The sequence below is a fragment of the Lepidochelys kempii genome, chromosome 10 (assembly GCF_965140285.1).
Source record: "Lepidochelys kempii isolate rLepKem1 chromosome 10, rLepKem1.hap1, whole genome shotgun sequence".
In the NCBI taxonomy this organism is placed as follows: domain Eukaryota; kingdom Metazoa; phylum Chordata; order Testudines; family Cheloniidae; genus Lepidochelys; species Lepidochelys kempii.
Window position 1 is genome coordinate 71,722,041 of NC_136389.1, and position 21,692 is coordinate 71,743,732.

The 21,692-nt window shown below is 43.1% G+C and overlaps 1 protein-coding gene across 1 annotated transcript in view; it reads right to left on the reverse strand.

The window, feature by feature from the left end:
- AGBL1 (AGBL carboxypeptidase 1) overlaps positions 1-21,692 on the reverse strand; it is a 356,531-nt gene that overhangs the window by 152,611 nt on the left and 182,228 nt on the right. Inside the window, exons 17-19 of the mRNA XM_073304655.2 lie at positions 21,097-21,226; positions 11,096-11,227; positions 6,529-6,705 (exon numbers count right to left, since the gene is read on the reverse strand). Coding sequence (XP_073160756.1) covers positions 6,529-6,705; positions 11,096-11,227; positions 21,097-21,226 — 439 coding nt within the window. The remainder of the gene's footprint in view (positions 1-6,528; positions 6,706-11,095; positions 11,228-21,096; positions 21,227-21,692) is intronic.

Genomic DNA, 21,692 nt, shown 5'->3' on the forward strand with positions numbered 1-21,692 from the left:
AGCACAATCCACTTCAAAGGGCAATGTCAAGGTATCTGTAATCATTTTACAACTCATTTGTGTTACTCCCTGTTGTTTATAAGCAGCCCTTAGTAGCATAAGGCTAAAATCTATTTCCTTACTGATTTATTTCCTCCATCATGTACACATGCCGAGCAAAATTCTGTACCCGCATGGCATGGTACTGAAAGCATGGTGCAGTACAGAATGGTAAGCCAAGGTTAGCATGGGATGGAGCTGAAAAATACAGGGCAGTATACAAACTGAATAGTATGGTATGGTACAATAGGATACTGAATAAAATAATGCAGGACCGATGCAGAGAAGGGCTACTAGCATGATCAGAGGAACGGAGAACATATCTGATGAGAGGAGACCAAAGGGTCTGTAAACACTACCACTTATGTCAGTATAATTTATGTTGTTCAGGGGTGTGAATAATTTACATCAACCTAAGCGCCTGTGTGGACAGCGCTATGTCGGCAGGAGAGCTTCTCCCACCTACACAGCTATCGTCTCTCGCAGAGGTGGTTTTATTATGCCGACGGGAGAACTCTCTCCCACTGGCAGAGCGTCTTCACCAGACATGCTGCAGCTGCACCACTGTAGCGTTTCTAGCTTAGACTAGCCCTAAGGCTACATCTATGTTGCACACCTCTTGTGGGGACATGTAAGATATGAGGATATGTCTGGTGGTGACATGTAGACGCTATGTCCTCACTATGGTGTGTAGCTACACATGTCAATGAAAGGCTCTGGCGGGGGGAGGCAGAGGAGAAAGGCTCAGCAACGGTCAACTGCTGGAGCCTTTCCCCAACACAGGGAACTGCCAGAGCCTTTCCCCATTGCAGCTGAGAACTGCCAGCCAGCGATGGGGAGTTACCAGAGCTTTCCCCACCTCAGGGAAAGACTCCAGCAGGGCCAGGAGGCAGTGTCACTATGCTGATAAAAATAGCAGTGCAGAAGGGGAGGCCCCGCTCGGGCATGTAGAGAGCCCTGTAGGGTACATACACACAGGGTTCAGGAGTTTTTTTACTTGCCTGAACAGTGCCTCACAATCTACACCACTCTTTCTACCCATGCGGAGGGGGGCGTGCAGTATATTCTACATGCTGCTGAAAGAAGCGTGCAGGATAGACTTACCTTAAGAGCTTGGCTTGTTTAGCCTAGCAAAATGAAGGGTTTGGGGGGATATGGTTGCTCTCTATAAATACACCACAGGGCTGAAAATTAGGGATGGAGAAGAGCTATTTAAGCTAAAGAACAATGCTGGCTCAAGAATGAATGAGTATAAACTGACCATGAGTAAATTTAGGCTGGATATTAGAAGAAAATTTCCAAACATTAAAAAAGTACGGTTCTATGACTGCTTTCCAATAGAAGTGGGGCAAACAACCACCTTATTAATTTTAACATGGAGCTTAATACATTTATGAACAGGATTATAGAAGAGCATTGCCTGCAATAGCAGAGGACTGGACAGTGACCCAGGAAGTCCCTTCCAGTCTTATGTACAGCATGGTATGGAACTAACTAACACAGTATGGTACAATACAGTACTAAATAGTCTCCAGTATGGTTTGGCATGGAACAGAATAGGATGGCATAATAAATTGTGATATGATACTATATGGAATGGTATTGAATAGCCTGTTACTGTATGGTCATGGCAAAGTTGTATTATATACAGGGGCAGGAAATGGAAGCTATGAGAAACTTGTGGAAGTATCAAAAGATAGCTCGCTGGAGACTAAATTACCTGACTCTTCTTAGATCAGGACTCATGGTCAGAATGGGTAAAACTTCTTAAAAAGGTGCCACACAGAATTCATTTTCACACAAACAAAAGATGGTCCCGACAAACTTAATATTTGAGAGGTTGTTGCAATAAAAACCCATGTGGTGGGCTGGGAGACTGTTTGGTTTAGTCCACCAAACACTCAGCCTTCGCAGAGGCAATGAAGTTATGAGCTTCTTCAATTTTCTGATTGTTTTTCTCTTTCAACCATAGGGTTTCTAAACAGGTAGGAGTGGGAGGGAGAATTCCCCGCTGAAATCCATTACTCCTTTTTTAGCAACACTTTCTGATAGAGACACTGCTCCTATAAGACTCCATCAGGCAACCTAGATGAAATGAGAAAGAGTTGGGGTTTGGATTTTTCTTCTTCTTCCTTAGGTTGAATAAAATCTCAGATAAGATCAATAGTTTCTTTGGTTTTATGTTTCTCTTCCTTAAGGGCGATTGGCTTATTGCATTTCCATGGATTACAGAGACAGGGCGATTCAACAGAGATAAACCATCTTTAATATTCCCAGCCTTTTGAAGTCAAATGACTTTTAAATGAGGTTGGGGTCACTCTTGATTCTTATTAGAATATCACACATGCCAAACACCTTTCTTAATTTTAACACAATTAACCATTTCTAAAATGGGGGTTGTAAGTTTTAATGCAAGCCAGACAACATTCCCTGAAAACTTTCAGGCTGGACTCACTACCAGGAAGTACTGGGTTTTATTTTAATTCAGTCCCTCCTCCACTTTGATGTCATAGGACACACTTACCATTGACATGCAGCTTAGGGCAGCTTTTTTTAATGGCATCTAGAGGGCTTTTTTGTTCTTGCCCAATCCTTTAACAACTCCCTAGTAGCACTCTGTGTAACTACACAGACTAAGTTAGTGGTCAGAGTGGGCAAAGGGACTAGTTGCATGAACAAGGAGAGCAGAATTTGCTGCCTTATTGTTTGCAACGGGGAAGGAAGCATGGGTTATTGGTTAGATGGGGAGACTGGCAGCCAGGACTTACTGATATGGCCACAGGCAAGTGTCTTTAGTCATCTGAGCCTCAGTTTCCCTCTTGGTACAATGGGGTGCTGGAAGACTTAGTTGCTGTTTGTAAGGTGCATTAAGAGACTATATAATTAAAAACATAAAAAAAAATTGAAGGGCCTGTTTGTCCAGGTGAGTTTATGGATATAATTGTAGGGGGTTGCTGTCATATGGTTTAAAAAACAGATTCTAATTATAATCAAATGTGGGTGCAAAACTGCAGATACTGTTAATTGGGAGCAGAGGTCACAGGATGAAGATATCTAATTGACAAATTACACCCGCAAATCAGGTATCTCTCTAAATTGTGTCATTTTCACACAAGGGAGCTGGAGGGTCCAAAATTGCAGCCCCATAACTAGTATCTAAATTGCGGCTTCTTGAAAAATGTGGCCCTATAAAAATGATTTATTCAGTCTACACCCAGGAGCTTTGGGACTGTCAGATTCTAATGAGAGTCTTTGGTGGGTGGGACTTGGGTACTACATGGGACTATGCAATGAAATCTTTGGTTTACCATGTTGAGAATATTCTCCTAGGAACCCAAATCCAAAAGAACAAAAACAAGTAGTACCCTAATTACAGATTCCTAAATAGAAGGGGAAATCTCCTATTGATATCAATTATTTGAAGGTAATAGCTTATGATCATTTATGCAGCTCCAAAATAAATCTCAGTGTAAGAAATGATACATCATTTCAATTCTAACAAATCAGGCACTTAGTGTCCTGGAGGAGAAATGATTGGAACTACTTTAAAGCTGCCTTAACCTGAGAAACTGCAAAAATATTTATATTCGCGTGATGGAAGGAAGAAATGCCCCTGTGGGCATATTTAAGTGTCCTCTGTCTTTGGGATAAATGGTAATGATAAACAAAAAATGGAAAGATGACCTTAGAATAATAACCTCATGATCCAACTGGGACTGAGCTTTCCAACACACAGAAATCATTTGCAATATGTTCAGAACGGAAATTTCTATCCTGCTTTATAGCTTATAGACTTCCTTATGGGTCACAAAAACGTGGATTTGATTCCCTCTCTTGCAACAGGCGCCCACATGTAAAATTACTCTGATTCCCATGCTGGCTGCCTACCGTTCTGCTCAGTGATGCGGGTGAGGACAAGGGAAAAAAAAAACAGAGGGAAAAATAGAGATGCATTTCATATACTTCAAAGGATGGTTAAAGACAGTCCAGGTCCTGCAACACTGGGTATTTCTGTGTATCCCTTAAGACCTCCAAAATAGAGAAGAGACATTGAGAAAACAACAGAAATGCACTGAAGCTAATCACTGAATACAACATTTATACAGGGCTTTTCACATTACTGTCCTACCACCTCAAGTTGTGATCATATCAGACCCCACACAAGCTAAGCAGTGTTGGGTCAAGGACCACATACAGCTGGTATGCATAGTGATTCAGTGGATAATGATCCTGTCTGATACTCCAGTATGGTGCTAGGGCACTCTGCATTGCTAGAGGTATCTGGGTGAAATCCTGGCCCCACTGAAATCAACAGGAGTTTTGGCATCCTGGTATCTAACTATCCACTGTCTTTTTGGATAAAATGTAGGATGAAAATTCTGCTCTCTGGTGCTTATTAAAAATCCATTAGCACTTTTCCTAGGAGAAGGAGGTGGTAGTTGTGCTGCTCTGGCCAATCTGGGTAATTATATTATCTTTCCTTAAATTCTCTCTGCAATTATTTCTTCACTTCCTGCCCTGGACTTCTATATTCTTACGTACTGTTAAAGCAGCTGCTGAGTTCCTCCTGGCTACACTTCACTGGAGGGCAAAGTTGTTAGTGTATAAGGTTTGCAAAATCCTTGAGATCCTTTGCTCAGAGAGTAATTTGCAATGTATTACTACAAATAATTAATTAGTAATTATCCTGAAGGACCTTTAGGACCCCTAATTGCTTTATTAACACTTCTGCATATAGGGACACTGACCCCCTCCGACAGAAATGGGTTGAAACATGGCAGCCATTCTGCCCTAGCAACACTCCCTATTTGTTTTGGGAGAGGAAGAATCCACCAGTTGACACTGAACGGAGAGCTCAGACCAGCAGAGTATAATTACTGGGGTTAATAACCTTACTCTTGTTAAAAATGCCACAAGATTTTTCACAGACACAAGTGGTCAGAGCGTGTGTGTCTCATTCAAAACACATAGCCAACACTCAAACATGAGTACCCCCTTCATGCTGTTTGGGATGACAGTCAGTATTGACTTAGAAAGAAAAGTGTCCCTATTGAATCAGTAACACTACTCCCTCTGGTATAGCACTCCTTTGAGCCCCACGTCGCGATATTAGAGCAATACAGATTCAGAGAGACTAGCACCCCTGACTGACCCAAACCCACCACTTCCTCCCAGACCTGCAGAAAGCTGCAGTTTTCTTAGAGGTAGCCCAGAGGAAATATCTTTATAAGGCCAAGCGCTGGGTATTCCCATGGGCCTGACATGATCAGGATGAGTTCATTACAGTGCGTCTAGTGCTAAATAATAATGGCTCCGTGTGTGCCTGGTGTTCTCATTTGCATAACATTACCCAGAATGCTCTTTCATCTTACAGCTATTTGATAGTGGATGCTGATGTCTGTACTCTAGGAACAAACTCTAAGGTTGTATGTTTTGTTTGGATGCAGAGAGTTTCTTCAGCAAGTACAAAGAGTCATTACAGACAGCAGCAGGGGAAACAGTTGGTGTTCCCTGAGCTAGGGAGGCTCAGAGTAAACTAAAACAATCAGCCCATCAGCTTCCCTTAAAAAGGACAGGGCTTGACAGAGCCCACTGTCACAGGGTCTTTTACTTAGGCTACACCTGCAGGGTGTAAGCAACAGAGCAAGCAGTGGAATACACATTCCCCTCCATAGCTGTGGGTGTCATTTGAAATATAGTTGAGAATGTCTCATGATTTATATGATGGCTTTATTTCCCACTGGTTTGGTGGGAATCCCTTGCCAACAATAAGATTACAATACATAGCACAGATGTCAAATCGTTCTAATCACATCATGCTAATCACTGGTGCCACAGCGCCGGATTCAGAACTCCATTACACCAGTCTCATGCCACCGGTGGAGTTATGCAGGCTTACAACTGCTGTAAACGGAGCTTCAGATCAGGTTCAAAGTTTAATAAGGAGAGGCAGCATCCATCTCTCCGGAATTCCTGATTGCCCCAATATAGCTTCTGTAGGACAGAGTAAATTCGGTTTAGTTAAATTACAAGGAGACCCCTCTTTGTTCAGAACACCAAAGAAACATTTATTGTGTGAGAGGAGAACCAGGCCCACTTACAGCAGTTTTACACCACTATAACTCCATAGCCTTCATGGAATAAGTCCTGATTTACACTAGGGTAAGTGAGAAGAATCAGGCCTTGTTTCCTTTACTGTTGAAAGAGGCTACAAAATAGGAGATACAATAGCATATCACTGTAGGCAGCAGACTGAGGTCTGATGGTAATATTATAGTACAAACTTGGAGGCAATTCTACTCTCAGGGCAAGAAATTATAGCGAAATGTTTCAGAGTTCATTCCACTGAAGGGCTCAGGAAATCAAAGGCTCCTGAGCAAGAAAACAGCACCCCACCATTACACAACTGCTCATCCCTGCACTGCAAATCTAAGTGAGCTCCATAAGAGGAGAGAGGATAGGAATGGGCTCCCAGACATAGGTACTCACCTTGTAGAGCCCATGGCTGCAGCCACAGTAGGTGTTCTCCATTGTGTAGCTCCTCAACACACCAATCTCCCGCCACACTACTACCCGTGCTGTTGATTCACGTGACTTCTCCACCAGGAAGCTACAGCTGCTCATCACAAATGCAGGTGCCACTTTATCCAGGATTTTTGGGAGGGTCTGCAAAAAAAGAATCAAACAAGAATAAGAACATGAATTAGATATAGAGTTACGTAGTTATTATTTACATAGCACCAATAGATCTGAGCAAAATTCAAGAATGTCCATCCCCTGGGAAATTCCAAAATTTCACTGTTTGTTTTTGTCTCAAATGGGGAATAAGAGTTGAAATACTGAATTTTCAAATTTTTGATTGAAATGAAACATTTTGACATTCGTGAATCAAAAGGCTGAGTTTTTATTTGTTGAACTGACCTGAAACACTTCATCTCGTAGCCTGATGTGCCAGGCTCCCGCTCTGAACCAGATTCCCTGGCTGGCTGTATCTCCCATGATACACCTGTAGTCATAACTCCCATGATGCACCACGCAGCTTGGTTAGAGGAGTGTGTGTTGCAGCATGAGAAATATAATCCTTCAGGGAACCCAGTCCATACGAGAAAATGGGGGCCTGAACTACAGCTCCCATGAGGCAATGTGCCATAAAAACATCCATGGAGTGGGTTCGTTGTCATTAATGGCAGCTGTACACATATCCAAAGGCCCAATTCTAGCCAAGTGCATTTCCTCACCCACTCTCCCCGCCCAAAATAAAAAGAGTGTTGGACCACCAAATTAGAAATTATGGGCCAAATTATATGCTGATGTAAATGAGCACCATTTACACCAGGTGTATATTTGGCCCATACAGTATTAAAATAAAGGGCACATTTTCTTTGCCTGTATAACTGTCACCACCTTAAACTGTTGAATTGATCAGATTCCTACAAAGGGGACCCTCTCCATTGATGCCACCATTTACTTTTCATTCTGTTCAGTTTGGGTGATGAAATCTTAACAGTCCATTTCACTTCGTTTAGAAGTCAGTTTTACTGTCTGATTCTGAACTATTATAGCTCAGTCTTATTAGGCTTGGGTTCACAACACTGAGTAGGGGAATATTTGGCTTAACTGGCAGGGGAAAAAAAGACTTCTTAGGTTTTCTGAAACATGTTTAGAGAAACCACAAACTTTTGGCCTAACTGTTTAGATGATCTCCTCATTAACATTAATTCTGTACATACAACTACCACCAACCATCACCACCTACCCAGACTCAGGCTCACAGACCCAGGCTCTGATACTCGCTGCCATGGGATCCTGCTTGCTGTATAGACACACCCATCAGTGAAGCCTTAAGTGAATTAGGCATCCAAATCCCACTGTCTTTTAATGGGATTTGGGCACCTAACTCACTTACTCTGCTTTGAAAAGCCAAACCTCAATGCCTTATCCTGCAGCCACATGCCAATCTCTCTGATTTAGCAGAATAACTTCCTGTATGGTACCATCTAAGGGAGTTATGAAGACCTATCATCTGGGGAACAGACATGCAAGCTGTGGGCTGGAGAATGCCTCTGCAGCACGTTCTTGGATGCAGTGGAGGCTAGCTCTGGATTCATTAATTGCAGATTCTGGACACACTCTGGATGCCTGAAGGAAATGTTTGAATTCTGTTTGTATATCTGTTGATTCTCCCCCGGCTTCTCAAGCTTCTGAAATCCAAACAGAACCCAGCTTCAAAAGTGGTGCTGACTATGAGCGTTCTCTCTCCTCCACTTGTGAAACAGGGAGATTTGGCTAACGAAGATCTTGCAAGGAGTGCTGGAGCACTTTCCTTCTGGGAAAGTATACTCCTTGGATGATGCCTGAAGATAAATGAGGAAGATGTGGTATCCTAAAGGAAGGGAGGGAGTTGCAGATTGTCCTGGAGAGGTACAAGTCATACAACAGTGCAGAGCTATACAAGAACATTATAACCTCTTCTATGCCAGATCTCACTAGCCTATGCCTCTTAAACCACTTTTGGACTACAATTTAGGTTTTGTAAAAATTAATTTTTAAAACTATAATTAGAGATAATTTCATTTCAGATGGGGAAACAGACAGAGAGGTGAAGGGACTTGCCCAAAGTCACACAAATCTGGCAGAGCTGGGACTAGAACCCATTAGATCTGTGTACCAGTCTCCTATTTTAACCACTAGACAACTCTCCTTCCCTAATACAAACAGAATTATTTTCAAGACACTTTTAAAAAGTTTCATTGAAAACGGGGAATTTTTAAATATTACTCATTCCCTTGAACTGTCAAAAACTACAAACCAACAGCCATCAGATGCTGGTGCCTGAGAACCAGACAGCGAGGCTAACTAAACACAGAGCAAAAATAATCTAGTCTAGTTTCACTTTCTAACAGGAATGGACTACAAATGGGAAACAAATGGTCTGTTAAAGAGAATAGGAGTTTCCAATGGGTTCTATTTTAAGAATCCTGTCACAGGAAAAACACTGAAGGGAACTGTATTTTAATATTCACTTACCGAATCAGATTTATTGGGACACTGCAAGTAACAAGTCCAGCACACATAGGCAGGACTGAACATCCTGTTAAAACCTCGGGTCAGAACAACGAAACACACACTTAATACTAAGATAAAGCTATAGCACCATCTACTCATGGGGGTGCTCTCTACACTAAACATTATAGTACAGGGATCGGCAACGTTTGGCACGCGGCCCATCAGGGAAATCCGCTGGCAGGCTGGGACGGATTGTTTACCTGCAGTGTCCGTAGGTTCGGCCAATTGCAGCTCCCACTGGCTGCGTTCCAGGCCAATGGGAGCTGCGGGAAGTGGCACAGGCCAAGGGATGTGCTGGCCGCCACTTCCCACAGCCCCCATTGGCCTGGAACAGCAAACCGCTACCAGTGGGAGCTGCAATCGGCCGAACCTGTGGACGTTGCAGGTAAACAAACCATCCCAGCCCACCAACGGATTTCTCTGACGGGCCGCATGCCAAAGGTTGCTGATTCCTGTTATAATATTTAAAAATACAGGGTCAAGTCCAATGCTACATCACTCCAGTTTGACACATGTGTAACTCCATGGTTTCAATGAAGCCATGCTGAGGTAAAACTGAAGTAGCATAGGGGTGAATCAGACTCTTGATTTTTATTTTGACATGGTGCTTTTAACAATAAAGCAATTGAATTCAACAGGGCAAGATGACCTGTGGCCTTTTACCAGTGTTATTATATGGTACATAAAGTATATGGTACATGTTAAATGAATGATGTTATGCATGTGTGTGGTTTACTCACACAAAAAGGTAGCTGCCCAGGTAGGCAAGTGTTTGTGGCCATTGATTAGGGGGCATGTTCATTAAGATGATACTTCTGCTAATATTCAGTGCATATAGATTTTAGAGATGGGTCCAGCCTCCCAGGAATGCATTCCTCTGGACTCTGGGGAAGTTCACACCCAGCTCCAAACTTCATAGATTGGGCCCATCCCTAATCATAGAAATGCAAGACTGGAAGGGACTTCAAGCTATCACCTCTTGCAGCCCCCTGCACTGAAGTGAGACCAAGGACACCTAGACCAGCCCTGACAGGTGTTTATCCAACTGTTCTGAAAAAACCTCCAATGATGAAGATTCCACAATCTCCCTTGGAAGCCTATTCCAGACCTTAACTACCCTTATAGTTAGAAAGATTTTCCTAATATCTAATCTAAATCGCTCTTGCTGCAGATTAAACACATGATTTCTTGCCCTACTTTCAGTAGACATGGAGAGCAATATAACACCATCCTCTTTATAACAGCTCTTAACATATTTGAAGACTGTTTTTAGGTCTCCCCTCAGTCTTTTTTCAAGACTAATTATGCCCAGGTTTTTAACCTTCCCTCAGAGATCAGATTTATCATTTTTGTTGCTTTCCTCTGGACTCTCCAATTTGTCTGCATCTTTCTTAAAGTGTCATGCCCAGAACTGGACACAGTACTCCACCTGAGGCTTCACCAGTGCTGAATAGAGCAAGACAATTCCCTCTTGTGTCTTACATACAAAATTCCTGTTAATACACCCCAGAATGATACTGGCCTTTTTTGCAACTGCAGCACAGTTGACTCATTCAATTTGTGATCCACTATAACCCCCAGATCTTTTTCAGAAGTACTACTCCCCAGTTATTCAGCCAGTTATTCCCCATTCTGTAGCTATGCATTTGATTTTTCCTTCTTACTTTGCACCTGTCTTTACTGAATTTCACCTTGTTGATTTCAGACTATTTTCCAAACATCATTTTGAATTCAAAATCCTGTCCCCAAAATTTCTAGCAACCATTCCCAGTTTGATGTCAACTGCAAATTATATAAGCATATTCTCCACGCCATTATCCAAATCATTAATGAAAATACTAAATCAAACCAGACGTAGGCCAGCCCCCTTGGGATCTCACTAGATATAGTTTGACAGCAAACCATAACGACTCTGAGTATGATCTTACAGGTCAATTGTGTGTGCGTGCACGAGTGCACAGTAGGTGTGTACTGTAATGTAAAGTCTCACCCTGTAGCCAACATCTTCTGTGACAACTGCTGTGTTGACAGTGCAGCCTGCCTGCCACAAGGTTTCCTTGATGCTGCAGCCATAGAGGAACACATTCTTCTTCTGGGAGTGGCCGTGATAGTCGCAGAATACCTGGAGATCAGAAAAAGGAACAACACTGACCATAAAACAGGAAGGATTCTAGCCCTTCCAATGGCAATGTGTGACAGTAGTGAGTTGACCAGTTGCTAAAGAACCACCCTTTCTTTAGAGCTCCTCAGAGGCTCTTGGGCTATGGGGCATGCCCATAATGAACACCATATGCTGTTGATCAATTGTGATCAGCCTTCCTAGGCTCTGCCAGTCCACCTGATTCTGGAGGTTGTTTTGTTTGAAACACGAGGAACTGTGTCCCATCACTGTAATGATTCCATGGCAGCTCAGGATCATACGTGCATCTTATGATGCAATCAAAGGGCAGTTTGTCAAATTCCTTCTACTTCTAAACTTCAGCATTATCCTCTGGAGGTCTAAAACCTGCACCTTACCAGGCAATTAATCTTGGTTTCTCTAAGTTCAAAGTCTTTACTATGTAATCTGCAGAAAAATACAACCATGCTATTACACTAGTAGTTATTGCATATTGTTAGGATATTGTACATATCCCTATAAACCAAAGCACAGTAAGTGACCTATTTTACATAGTCTAATCAATCAATCTCTTCAGCATCAGTCTTCAGGTAGCTAGGCGCTCAGCATATTCCCACTTTCCGTGGAATTTTAGATGGTCTTTATAAGCACATATCAAGTCTTCTACAAATGAAAATCAGGATTTATTGACCTACGAGGTAAATACTGACCCAGGCCCGGAGAATCAATCATGATGCTCAGTGAGATATGCATTGCTGTTATATATATTCTCCATGTCTTCATCAGAAATACTGGAAAATCCAATAAGGAAAGGAATTTCAAAAGAAGAGCAATTGTTCTTTTTAAGCCATCATTCAAAATGGTCAGAAGAAGATAGTGCTCCAGCAAAGTTTTATTCACTTTTGATAAGCCAATTGGAAAGCAAAGAGGAGCATCCAGATACCACTAAAAGAGAAACTTCAGACTAGACAGGCAGTCAGACAGAAGAAGGAAGATGGAGGAAGAAATAAGCAGTGGGTGCAATCACAGTGGGTGATGTTTTGCCAGTGACTTCAAAGGTCCAAGATTTCACCCAGTATATTTATCTGCCTGATCATTTATTTACCTTTGGCCCGTTAAAGACAATTAAGTTTTACTGAATTTAACTGCAGCCATTCAGGATGCAATTATTTGCACACTAGGTTTGTCAGCGATGCCAGCCAGTCCAGCTTCGACTGCCCACGTCTGCTTCTCTCATCACCACCTCCGCACTTCCTCCCATGCATGAAAAACCACACATCAAACTTCATAAACTCACCACCTTATCCTCTTTCAATCTCTCCTTAACAGCAAGTTCTGCAACAAAGCTTACAGATTGCTACCTCGGGCACTGATTAGTTAAGCAGCAAACTGCAACTTCTGATTTTCAGGTAAACTATTTTACTGTAACCTAACCCTCACCAACATCCAATTGCTGGCTCCTGTTTAACACCTAGATTGTAAGCTCTCTGGGGCACAGACTGTCTTGTTACATGTCTGTACAGCACCTAGCTTAATAGGACCCCCATCCTTGATTAGGATTGCTTGGCTCTACTGGAATGAATTATTACTACTGTAATTAGTTGGTTCTGTTTCATAACCATGTCTGTCTGAGGGGCAGGGGGGTGGATTTTTCCAATGCAAGTTCCCAGAGAAGACAAGCCCTAAGAAAGTTGGCATGTCCTGGACATGCCAGTCTAGGAGCATATTCTCAGATCCATAATGAAACAGCAGTACTGCTGACACCTGGTGCACACAGGTGCAATAGCACGGAATTAAGTGAGAGAAGCATTTCCCCAGTTTATAATGCAGATCATGCATGGAACACCCGAGCACACTACTATCAGGGTGGAAGTAGTTGTGCACCTGCTGTTATGTCTCATCACAGGTACGTTTTCAGCCAGTGAGGAGCCAGGATTTAACAGTATGGCAAACGAAGACACAATGTTAACGTCTATCCTCACTAGAGTTTTATGCAGCTGTCCCTGCTATGTCAACCAGGCCACCGAACCCATGTCACCCTCAGCCAGACCTCCAACATTGTTCCTCCTTCCAGTGTCCAGCACTAGACGACTTTGTTACTATTTCTCATAAAGTGGTGTCCAGGGGACCCAGCCATTACTCAACTCCATTGTGCTAAACAACAGGGAGACATGGAACTACTCACATGTTTAAGGGCTTTGCTGCATCAGAGCCAGAGTATTCAGCGCCTCGCAGGATTGAGCCCTATGGCAAAATGCAGCCCACAAAGGGCAGGCAATGAGGATACAAAGAAAGCATGAACAATTTTTATACACAGTATGACTGAGATTTTCAAAGGAGACTAGTTCAGTAGGACTTGGGGACCTAATTCTCATAGGCCCCTGAATGGGGGTCCTCCCCCTAGCAGTCTGGTACAGCACTTGCTATTCCATCTCTGCCTCAGTTTCTGAGAGTGAGGATTTTAATAAGTCCAATGAGTCTTGTATATTGAACAGCATCCCTTCAGGGGTCTAGTTTATTCAACTCCAAAGGCAGAACATCACACAAAGAGTCTGTATCTCTCTGTAGCTGGAGGGAGAAGCGGCTGAGTCAGCCTTAGTGTGTCAACCTCAGTTATGCCCAAGGTCCCTTAACAGTGAGGACTTCATGAGCCAGGACACTTCTCTGGAGCCAGGGACTTATTGTGACTAGCTGGGGAAGGGTCTCTCCTTTCGGGCCAAAGTACCCACAGAGACCAAACCATGACAATCCTTCCTCAGGACAGCATATCATTCCTTTTTTTCCTAGAGCTTCCGCTGTTGCTTGGTGAATTCTTTCATGGGAGCCAGGTTTCTCTGAGACTCAGCATTCATGGTCCCTGCCTTCTGGAAATGCTCCTACCCAGGAGCATTCTTCCTTGGTTTCCTTTGCTGGTGAACCCCCTCACCACCTTCCCCATGAGAAGCCTTTACCATAGGAACCCTCTCTTCTTACATCTTGGGAACTATTCTCTCCCCCAGGAGTCTCTGTTCCCCTAGCTAGACACCCCAGGAGCAGCTTCCTTTTATCTTGGCCAGGTGCTTCCCTCCCTAATTAACTGCCTCTCAGTAACTCAATGAGTTAACCAATCCCAGGTGAACCTGGAATTGCCCCATTCTCCCTTGTGAAGCCTGTCAGAGGTAGGCCCCTGACCCCTTCAAAGGGCCAGCTATCCTCTGACAGCCCCTTAAAGTAGCCCAGCCTTGCACACATTGGGAGTGGTGGGTTAATATGTAAATATGCATGAACCACACACAGCTGCCCTCAACCAGCCCCTAATTATCTGGCTAATTAAATGTAGCGTCCCAAGTAACAACTTACACGGGTGGTCTGTTATCCAAAGCTCGCCCATGTCCTGTCCATTCCCTGATTCTGCCGCCTGCAGAACTCCACCGCTTGCACCTACGCTTGCCTGTCCCCAGAGTGTTGTGCTCGCATTCCTGACACATGGAGATCAGCTTGCTTCCCAGCAGTGAGTCCACTGCATTATTTACACCATTCTCACTAATTGATGAAGGCAAGGGGAGGACTGTAACTGCTGTGAAATAGGATGCCGATCCACAAACAGCAGCGTTTCCAATTAAACAAACCCAGTTTTGCACAGACCCTGGACATGCAGCCCGCTCAGGTTGCGCACATATTTTGCAGAGCTATATGTAACCCATACACTGAGAAGTAACTCCATCTGCGATGTTTTCAATTACCCTAAAATGGCCCCATCCAAATGGCTGCATTTACTACTTCCTTTAATAACAGAGAGACACTTTTCCAGCTAGTGTTTCATCTAAGCTATCAGCAACATCCAGCCATAGTTTAGGTTAACCACAGGTACTACATGGAATTTATTCCTATGAATATCAAAGAGGATTTTATAGTTTCCATCCTATTTTGAAGCAGAACTCCAAGCTCAATTGGATATCAATTACCTGCCAATTTCACATATTACTAACATGCAAAAGGCACATACGTTATCTTCTCATAATATTATTTTACATATTAGAAAGCACTAAGGGATATTCAGCTAGTCAGACAACAACATTGCTGAGCGGTGATAGCTCTATAATTCTGCATTTAGAGAATCCCACAGATGAATCCTAACTGGTAGGACTGAAATGGGCCTGCTAGGTGATCCATTCCTGCCCACCTGCATCAATGCAAGACTATCATCTACACTAATTGCTGTGGGACTGTCTGCAGTAACTGCCCACAGAGCCTTATCCCCTTTAGTTTCCATTAGCTTCCAACGGCAGCAGGGTCAGTACCACTGTAGCTATTTATGAGCAGTTCCATTTGAAAGTTGTACAGAAGGCATTGAAAACTTGTTTTCATTTTGATTAAACTCACTTCATCGTGTGATTTCCATGGGTATTTTTTTCCGCCCAGGTTCCTGTGACTTTACAACACTTCCCTATCACCCCCTGACAGTCCGACCTTTTCTATCACAGGGGTCTCTTTCATGGTTCAGCCAAAAAAGAAGCCAGGTGCTGTACTCTGTAGCCTGATAGCAGAGTTCTAACTGAGGCATCTAAGAGCGGACAGAGAATGACCATGGGAGTAAGAGGCAACCAGCCTCTTCTCTAGCCAGGACAGTATAACTCATGCAGCACAATCAGACTCCAAGACGTGCCACCCTTCTCACCCCTCAAGAAATTATCCAAGTCCAAGGTAAGAATTGGCAGTATACTCACTTTTGCCAACTCTCACACTTTTATCACAAGTCTCACCGTATTTTTATTACAACCCTGGCTGCCAGAGTCAATTTATTCCCTGCGACTCTCAGCTTTCATTAAAAAAAGAAAGAGAGAGAGAGAGAAAAATAAAAGTTTCTAGCCCTCGTGGCCCCAGAGAAAATCTTGAAAATGTGACACCAGAAGGCAAATAAAAAGACAATCACTAAATATTATCATGGTTGCGGGGGCTAGACTCATTGCACTTGGGGTGGCAATACTGCATTTCAATCAATTTCAAGCAGTGCCCAGTGGCTTCTAAGAATGATAAAGGCTCAGATTGTGGCTTTAGGACACTTGGTGGTAGGAGCCATGAAGCAGCAGGGCTAGAGGGTGAGGGAAGAGTTATGTCTTACTCATCTGTAATTTCTTCCGGGGCTCAGAAGGGAGCCAAAGCACTGCAGTATCTCTGCCTCCCGCCGACCCTTTCTCATGGCCCCACCTTCATCCCAGCACACCCACCCTGGGCACTCTCCCATTCAGGTCTCTGGCAGTAGACTCATAGGGAGAGTCAGCTGACAGCACAGGACAGCTGGTCAGAACACAGAAACCAAGTTTCACAACAGTTACACAGATGGCTTTTTTCAAAAGGGGCTGATTCTTTGCTGTTCTTCAAAATTTTCCACAGGATTTTTTTTTTTTTTTTTACAATTCTTTTGTAAATATTTTCAAAGATCGGCATTTTCAAAAGTGAATTTTTTTCTATCTCCCAAATTTTGGTTTTGATGTTGAAATCCCCCTGCCTTGAGATTAGAGGACCAATGAAAATTGTCAATGTTTAAAACAAAATTAAGGAAAATTAAAACCAGAAATGTTAAATAAGCAATTGTGTCAAAAATGAAAAATATTGAGAAAATTAAAGAGAGACAAGGTGGGTGAGGTAATAGCTTTTATTGAACTCACTTCTATTGGGGGAAGGGACAAGCTTTTGAATGAACAGAGCATTTCTTTAGGTCTGGGGAAGGTAACCAGAGTGTCTGAGCTAAATACAAGTTGGGACAGATTGTTAGGCATAAGGGGTTCAGATATGCTGTAGGAGAGCACTTAAAATAAAGTGGGCTACTGAGGGACCTTGTGATAACTGTATAGCTGAAGGGGCTGGTTTAGTAGTGTGAGCCCCAGGAATTCAATACCTAGATTTTTTGGTTGAACACCCTCTCGGGTTGATTCAATCCTAAATCAAATTAGTAAGGGGTCATTCACATGAGACTTAAATGCCAACGTCCTATCCCCACTGCATGGACATTAAAATCCAGAGGGACTTTTCCTTAGAGATGGCATTTGCCTTGGCTTCCTTGTTACAGATTTGTTCTTCCATCTGTTTGCCAATCTCCTCCTGAGAAGGGGTTGCATTCCAGTGGGACTTGTGTGTTTATAGGTTCTAAAGTGCTTTGAGATCCTTTCGGTTTGAAGGTTCTAATCACTTAAAATACAAAATAGTGTAGTAAATTCATGCCCAGTTTGGATGCCACAGCTGTCTGTATGCTGAACACAAGGGGCCACTTGAACTTCACAGTGACAGAATGGACACAATGTGGATCCTGTTGCTTCAAAACCACAGGGCCATGCCACTGAGCTAACGTAAAGCCTCCCATTGCTGTTAGCAATAGATGGCTTTTGACACACAGCTGTGTTATTCTAATTCCATACAGTAGAGGGCAGAGAAGACACACACCAGGTTGCTCTTTGTTCTAGTGAGATTCTCCTAGCTGAAGATGGAAGAGAAAGTCACAGTTAGCATACCGTTTTCTACCGGAAAAGCAGTTGCAATTAAACTGGCCTGATCTGAAAGACTATTAGCTTTAAAGCTCTGTCCCTTTCTCCTTCAAGATGTCATGCCCTGCTTTGAAGAAACTGTTCGCACATCACCAGCATAAATGGGACCAAATCACTTCATAGAAAAACCATTTGGCTATCAACTAACTTGGCTCCATAGCTTACTTTCAGAGTAGGGAAAGGTATTTTTGAATGTGTGTAAACTTAAATCAATGTGCTCTTTAAATTCAGAGAAAAATCCGTTTCTCATGTACTTCAGGCTGAGAGCAAGAGAGAAGATGGAATTAATAGCTTCTCCTAAACTCAAGAATACTGACAACTTGCAATGTGTATGGGCCCAATCTCAGGACCTAGATACCACATTGATAAGCACAGGATAAAGACACAGATTAGAGAGAAGAAGAAAGGATAGATAGATAAAATACATTTGAATAAGAGGGAATGAGAATGAGAAAGTAGCTTAGATTAGATTAAGAGAGCCCATTGAAGCACCACACCACTGAAAATGATTGCGAGCTAACTCAAAAGTAAGCTTCTGGGGGCTGGGTGTCCTTCAACTCTCCCAGATGTCAATGTCTCCAGCAGCGGAGCTCCAGCATTCTGGCCTATGACGGAAACCCCCCAGTTGCAGGGAGTTTCACTGTCAGGACAACTGCAGACTTTTTTCATCTCTGCCTGCTGTTAGACTGTTAGCCTCCTCCATTGGACTCCGCTCATGACGCACAAGGGGAATCTTCCACCCCTGTGACTCGCCCTGCCCATCAGGTTGTTTCTCCCTATCCCTCGGGCTCTTGCAGCCTGAAGATCCGTCTTGAATTTGCATTAGATCCGTTTGGTGGTATTCAAACCACTTTGCACTTTTTCCTCAAGGTCTTGGACCCTTCTCCACATTCTCCTGGTCAGCGACCCTGGGCAGAGTGAAAACTTATCCCAGCCCCGTAGAGGACCAGGAATCCTTTTGGGCTGCAGCGGTCTCATGAGTTTTTGCCACCTGCAGAGAAGGAATTTTTTTTCCCCCACAAAAGTAAAAAACACAAATTTTCACCAAAATGGCTTGACTGACAAATGTGCAGAAAAGGAATTCCACAGTGCAAAATAATTAGACTATTCCCAGAGGCCAAGGGACCCATCAATTGGATTTGAGTCGCTGGTGACTGGAGTATTAAGCTTTAAAAAAATCAGTGCAAAATCCTTACGTATGAACTAGCTTGAGTACCTGAACCACAGGAGAGGAGGAACCAGAGACTGGAGCTGGGCAATATTTTTTGGACTAACATTTTTTTCTTTTCTTTTTTTCAGATTCAGGTCGACCAAAACACTTAGTGCATTCAGGTCAAAATCACCAAACTTCTTCAGTTAAAACTGAAAAGAAATCTGAAATAATAGAAACGTGTTGACATTTTCTAAGCAAAATGTTCAGATTTTTCAGTGTGAAACACCTTTTTGTTTCAAATTTTACTGCATTTTAAAAAAAAAGGTTAAACACCTGAAACATTTTGTTCGACGCACAATAAAAAAATTCCGGTTCAGCCACTGAACTGACAAAATCAATCGTTAGTGTATCTCTACCAGGGGCTTTCGAAAATCAGGCACTTACACTCAGGCCTGGCATTCCTTGTCATGCCAAAATGCACATGCCGTTACCATGATTGTATATGCAAATGCCCAGTTAGAGGATTAACCAGGGATACACATGTGCAGTGCAATTGTGGGAACTGTGTGTCTCCAGCTTGAAAAGTCAGGAACTATTCTCCTCCATAAAGTCAACACAAGAGTTTCTCCACTCATCTGCATAGCTCTTATTAGAGATGAGGCTTGGAAAGAGCTGCTTAAGTCTCTGCTTAACAGATGAGTTTTGAGCTTTCCAGAGACCCAAAGCTACTGGCTAGCTGCTAACTATGAAACATCCTGCTCCCATTGAATTGAATGGCAAAAATGATCATTGAGTTCAGTGGGAACAGGATGAGCTGTTTGGCTCTGATTCAGCAAAGCAATGAAACCAACGGGACTTAAGCTTGTGCATAAAATTACGCACATGATAAAATGATGTGTTGAAACAGGGACTAAATCAGATGAGGTATGTAAAAGATGACAGTGTGGCCGACGACACTGAATATCCTATATCAGACTAGGCAGGTGGAAGATGACGTAATGGCCCATTCCATGACTTTGTTACTCTGTGAGCAACATTTAGTATTCAGCTGTTCCTCAGCTGCCTTTCAGATGGTCCCAGCTGGAAACCGGAGCACGCTGCCATGCTTATGGCTAATTAATGTTTATTTATATTTTTAAACAAGCATTCCACTTGTCATGTTCACATAAATCTTTTCCTTTCCCACTAGGGGCTGTTGGAGCACGAGCCGAAATACTTTGTTTACTCATCACAAGCCTAGTCTGAGTGCTGGTCTGGTGGAGGTTTCTCCACTCTTTGCTGAGATTCATGCTGAGGGCTTTGAGCCAAAGGGGAGAAGAGGAGATTCCCTTCCCATACAGAGAAGCACAGAAGTTATTCCCTTTTCGAGCTGGTTACTGTGCTGCCATCCATGTTCAAGTTGCTCTGATGTGGGCTGGAGATCTCAAGGAGAGACCAAACTGAGCTCAGCCCTATTGCACTGGATCCTGCAATGAGATCTTTGCAAACTCTCTCCCCTCTCCACCAGGAACGGTCTGAAGAAAACACTAATGATGGATAATACTTCAGACCGATCTAGCACTTTTCATCCGAAGACTCAAAGAGCTTTATGAAAAGTGGACATTGTAATCCCCATTTTACAAAGGAGAATACTTTGCCCAGAGAGACAAGGTTACTTGCCCAACATCACTCAGGGAGCCAGTGGCATGCTGAGAAATCAGATCAAGATCTCCTGATTCCCTGTCCTCTGCTTTAAATGCTGCACTAAGTTGCCTGTCTGCACAGCAAACTTTGCAGGAACCCTCTAAAATACTTAGGGGATCCCAAGTAGATAAAAATTGGCATCCTCTCATCAGGCAATTTATTACTTCAGTGCTCTGCTTTCCCAGATAGCATGAATTTTGGGGACAGAACTTCCCGAAACTACATCTCAACTTCAGCTCTCCCAACCTTAAACTTTCCCCCCTAACCAGTGTGCTCTCCAGACTGGGCATAGGGTTGTTGGTTAGAAGGGCCGATAGGCAATAAAATATCCCCTGAAGTGAAGGTCTCCAAGCTCTTCCCCATTTCCAGAGTAATGTAGCACTGGAATGTTTCCAGATCTCCCCAGACCCCTTCTCTCTTAGACCTGAACTATACAGAACAGGAGTCTTTGGGGAAGGTTGCAACAAATGAGCAGTGCAGGGGTATTAATAAAAGGGAAAATGGAAATGACTCACCAGCGGAGCCCGGCCAACACTGCACAGGTAGTAGAGGAGGCCCTTGGTGTGGTAAATGGTTGGATGGAGCTGGCAGCTGGGAGCCAGCCACTGTCTATTCAGGTCGTCCCCACTCAAGGAGCACCGGTGGCTGGAATCACAGAACAAAACACACCCCAATTAAACTAACAAAACAACTCAGTGGTTTCAAAATGTCTGCTGTTTCTGGATAGTCCCTATACTAGGGCAGGCTTGGCTTGTGATGCTAATTCATAGATATATATCTAGATTTCAGAGATGGGCTTGAACGAACTAAAACTCCACAGAAGCTTATTTTAGAGGATTCTGCAAAGAATAAATTATCTATTTCATTTCCCTGCAGGGCCTGCTCAGTTAGATTCTAGGTAATTAATGCAGTTTTGATTTACACATGCACTCATATTAAACAGGACTAATACTCTGTTTTTAAACTCTCTAAAACATTGCTAAAGTCTGATGTGAAATACAGAATCCATCATGGTCTATGGAGGTATAAAGGGTGGGTTTTCCATAGCCAACCTGGGGCATAGGAATGCCCAATCATCAGTCATTATCATTGGAACTGGAAAATCAGTCAG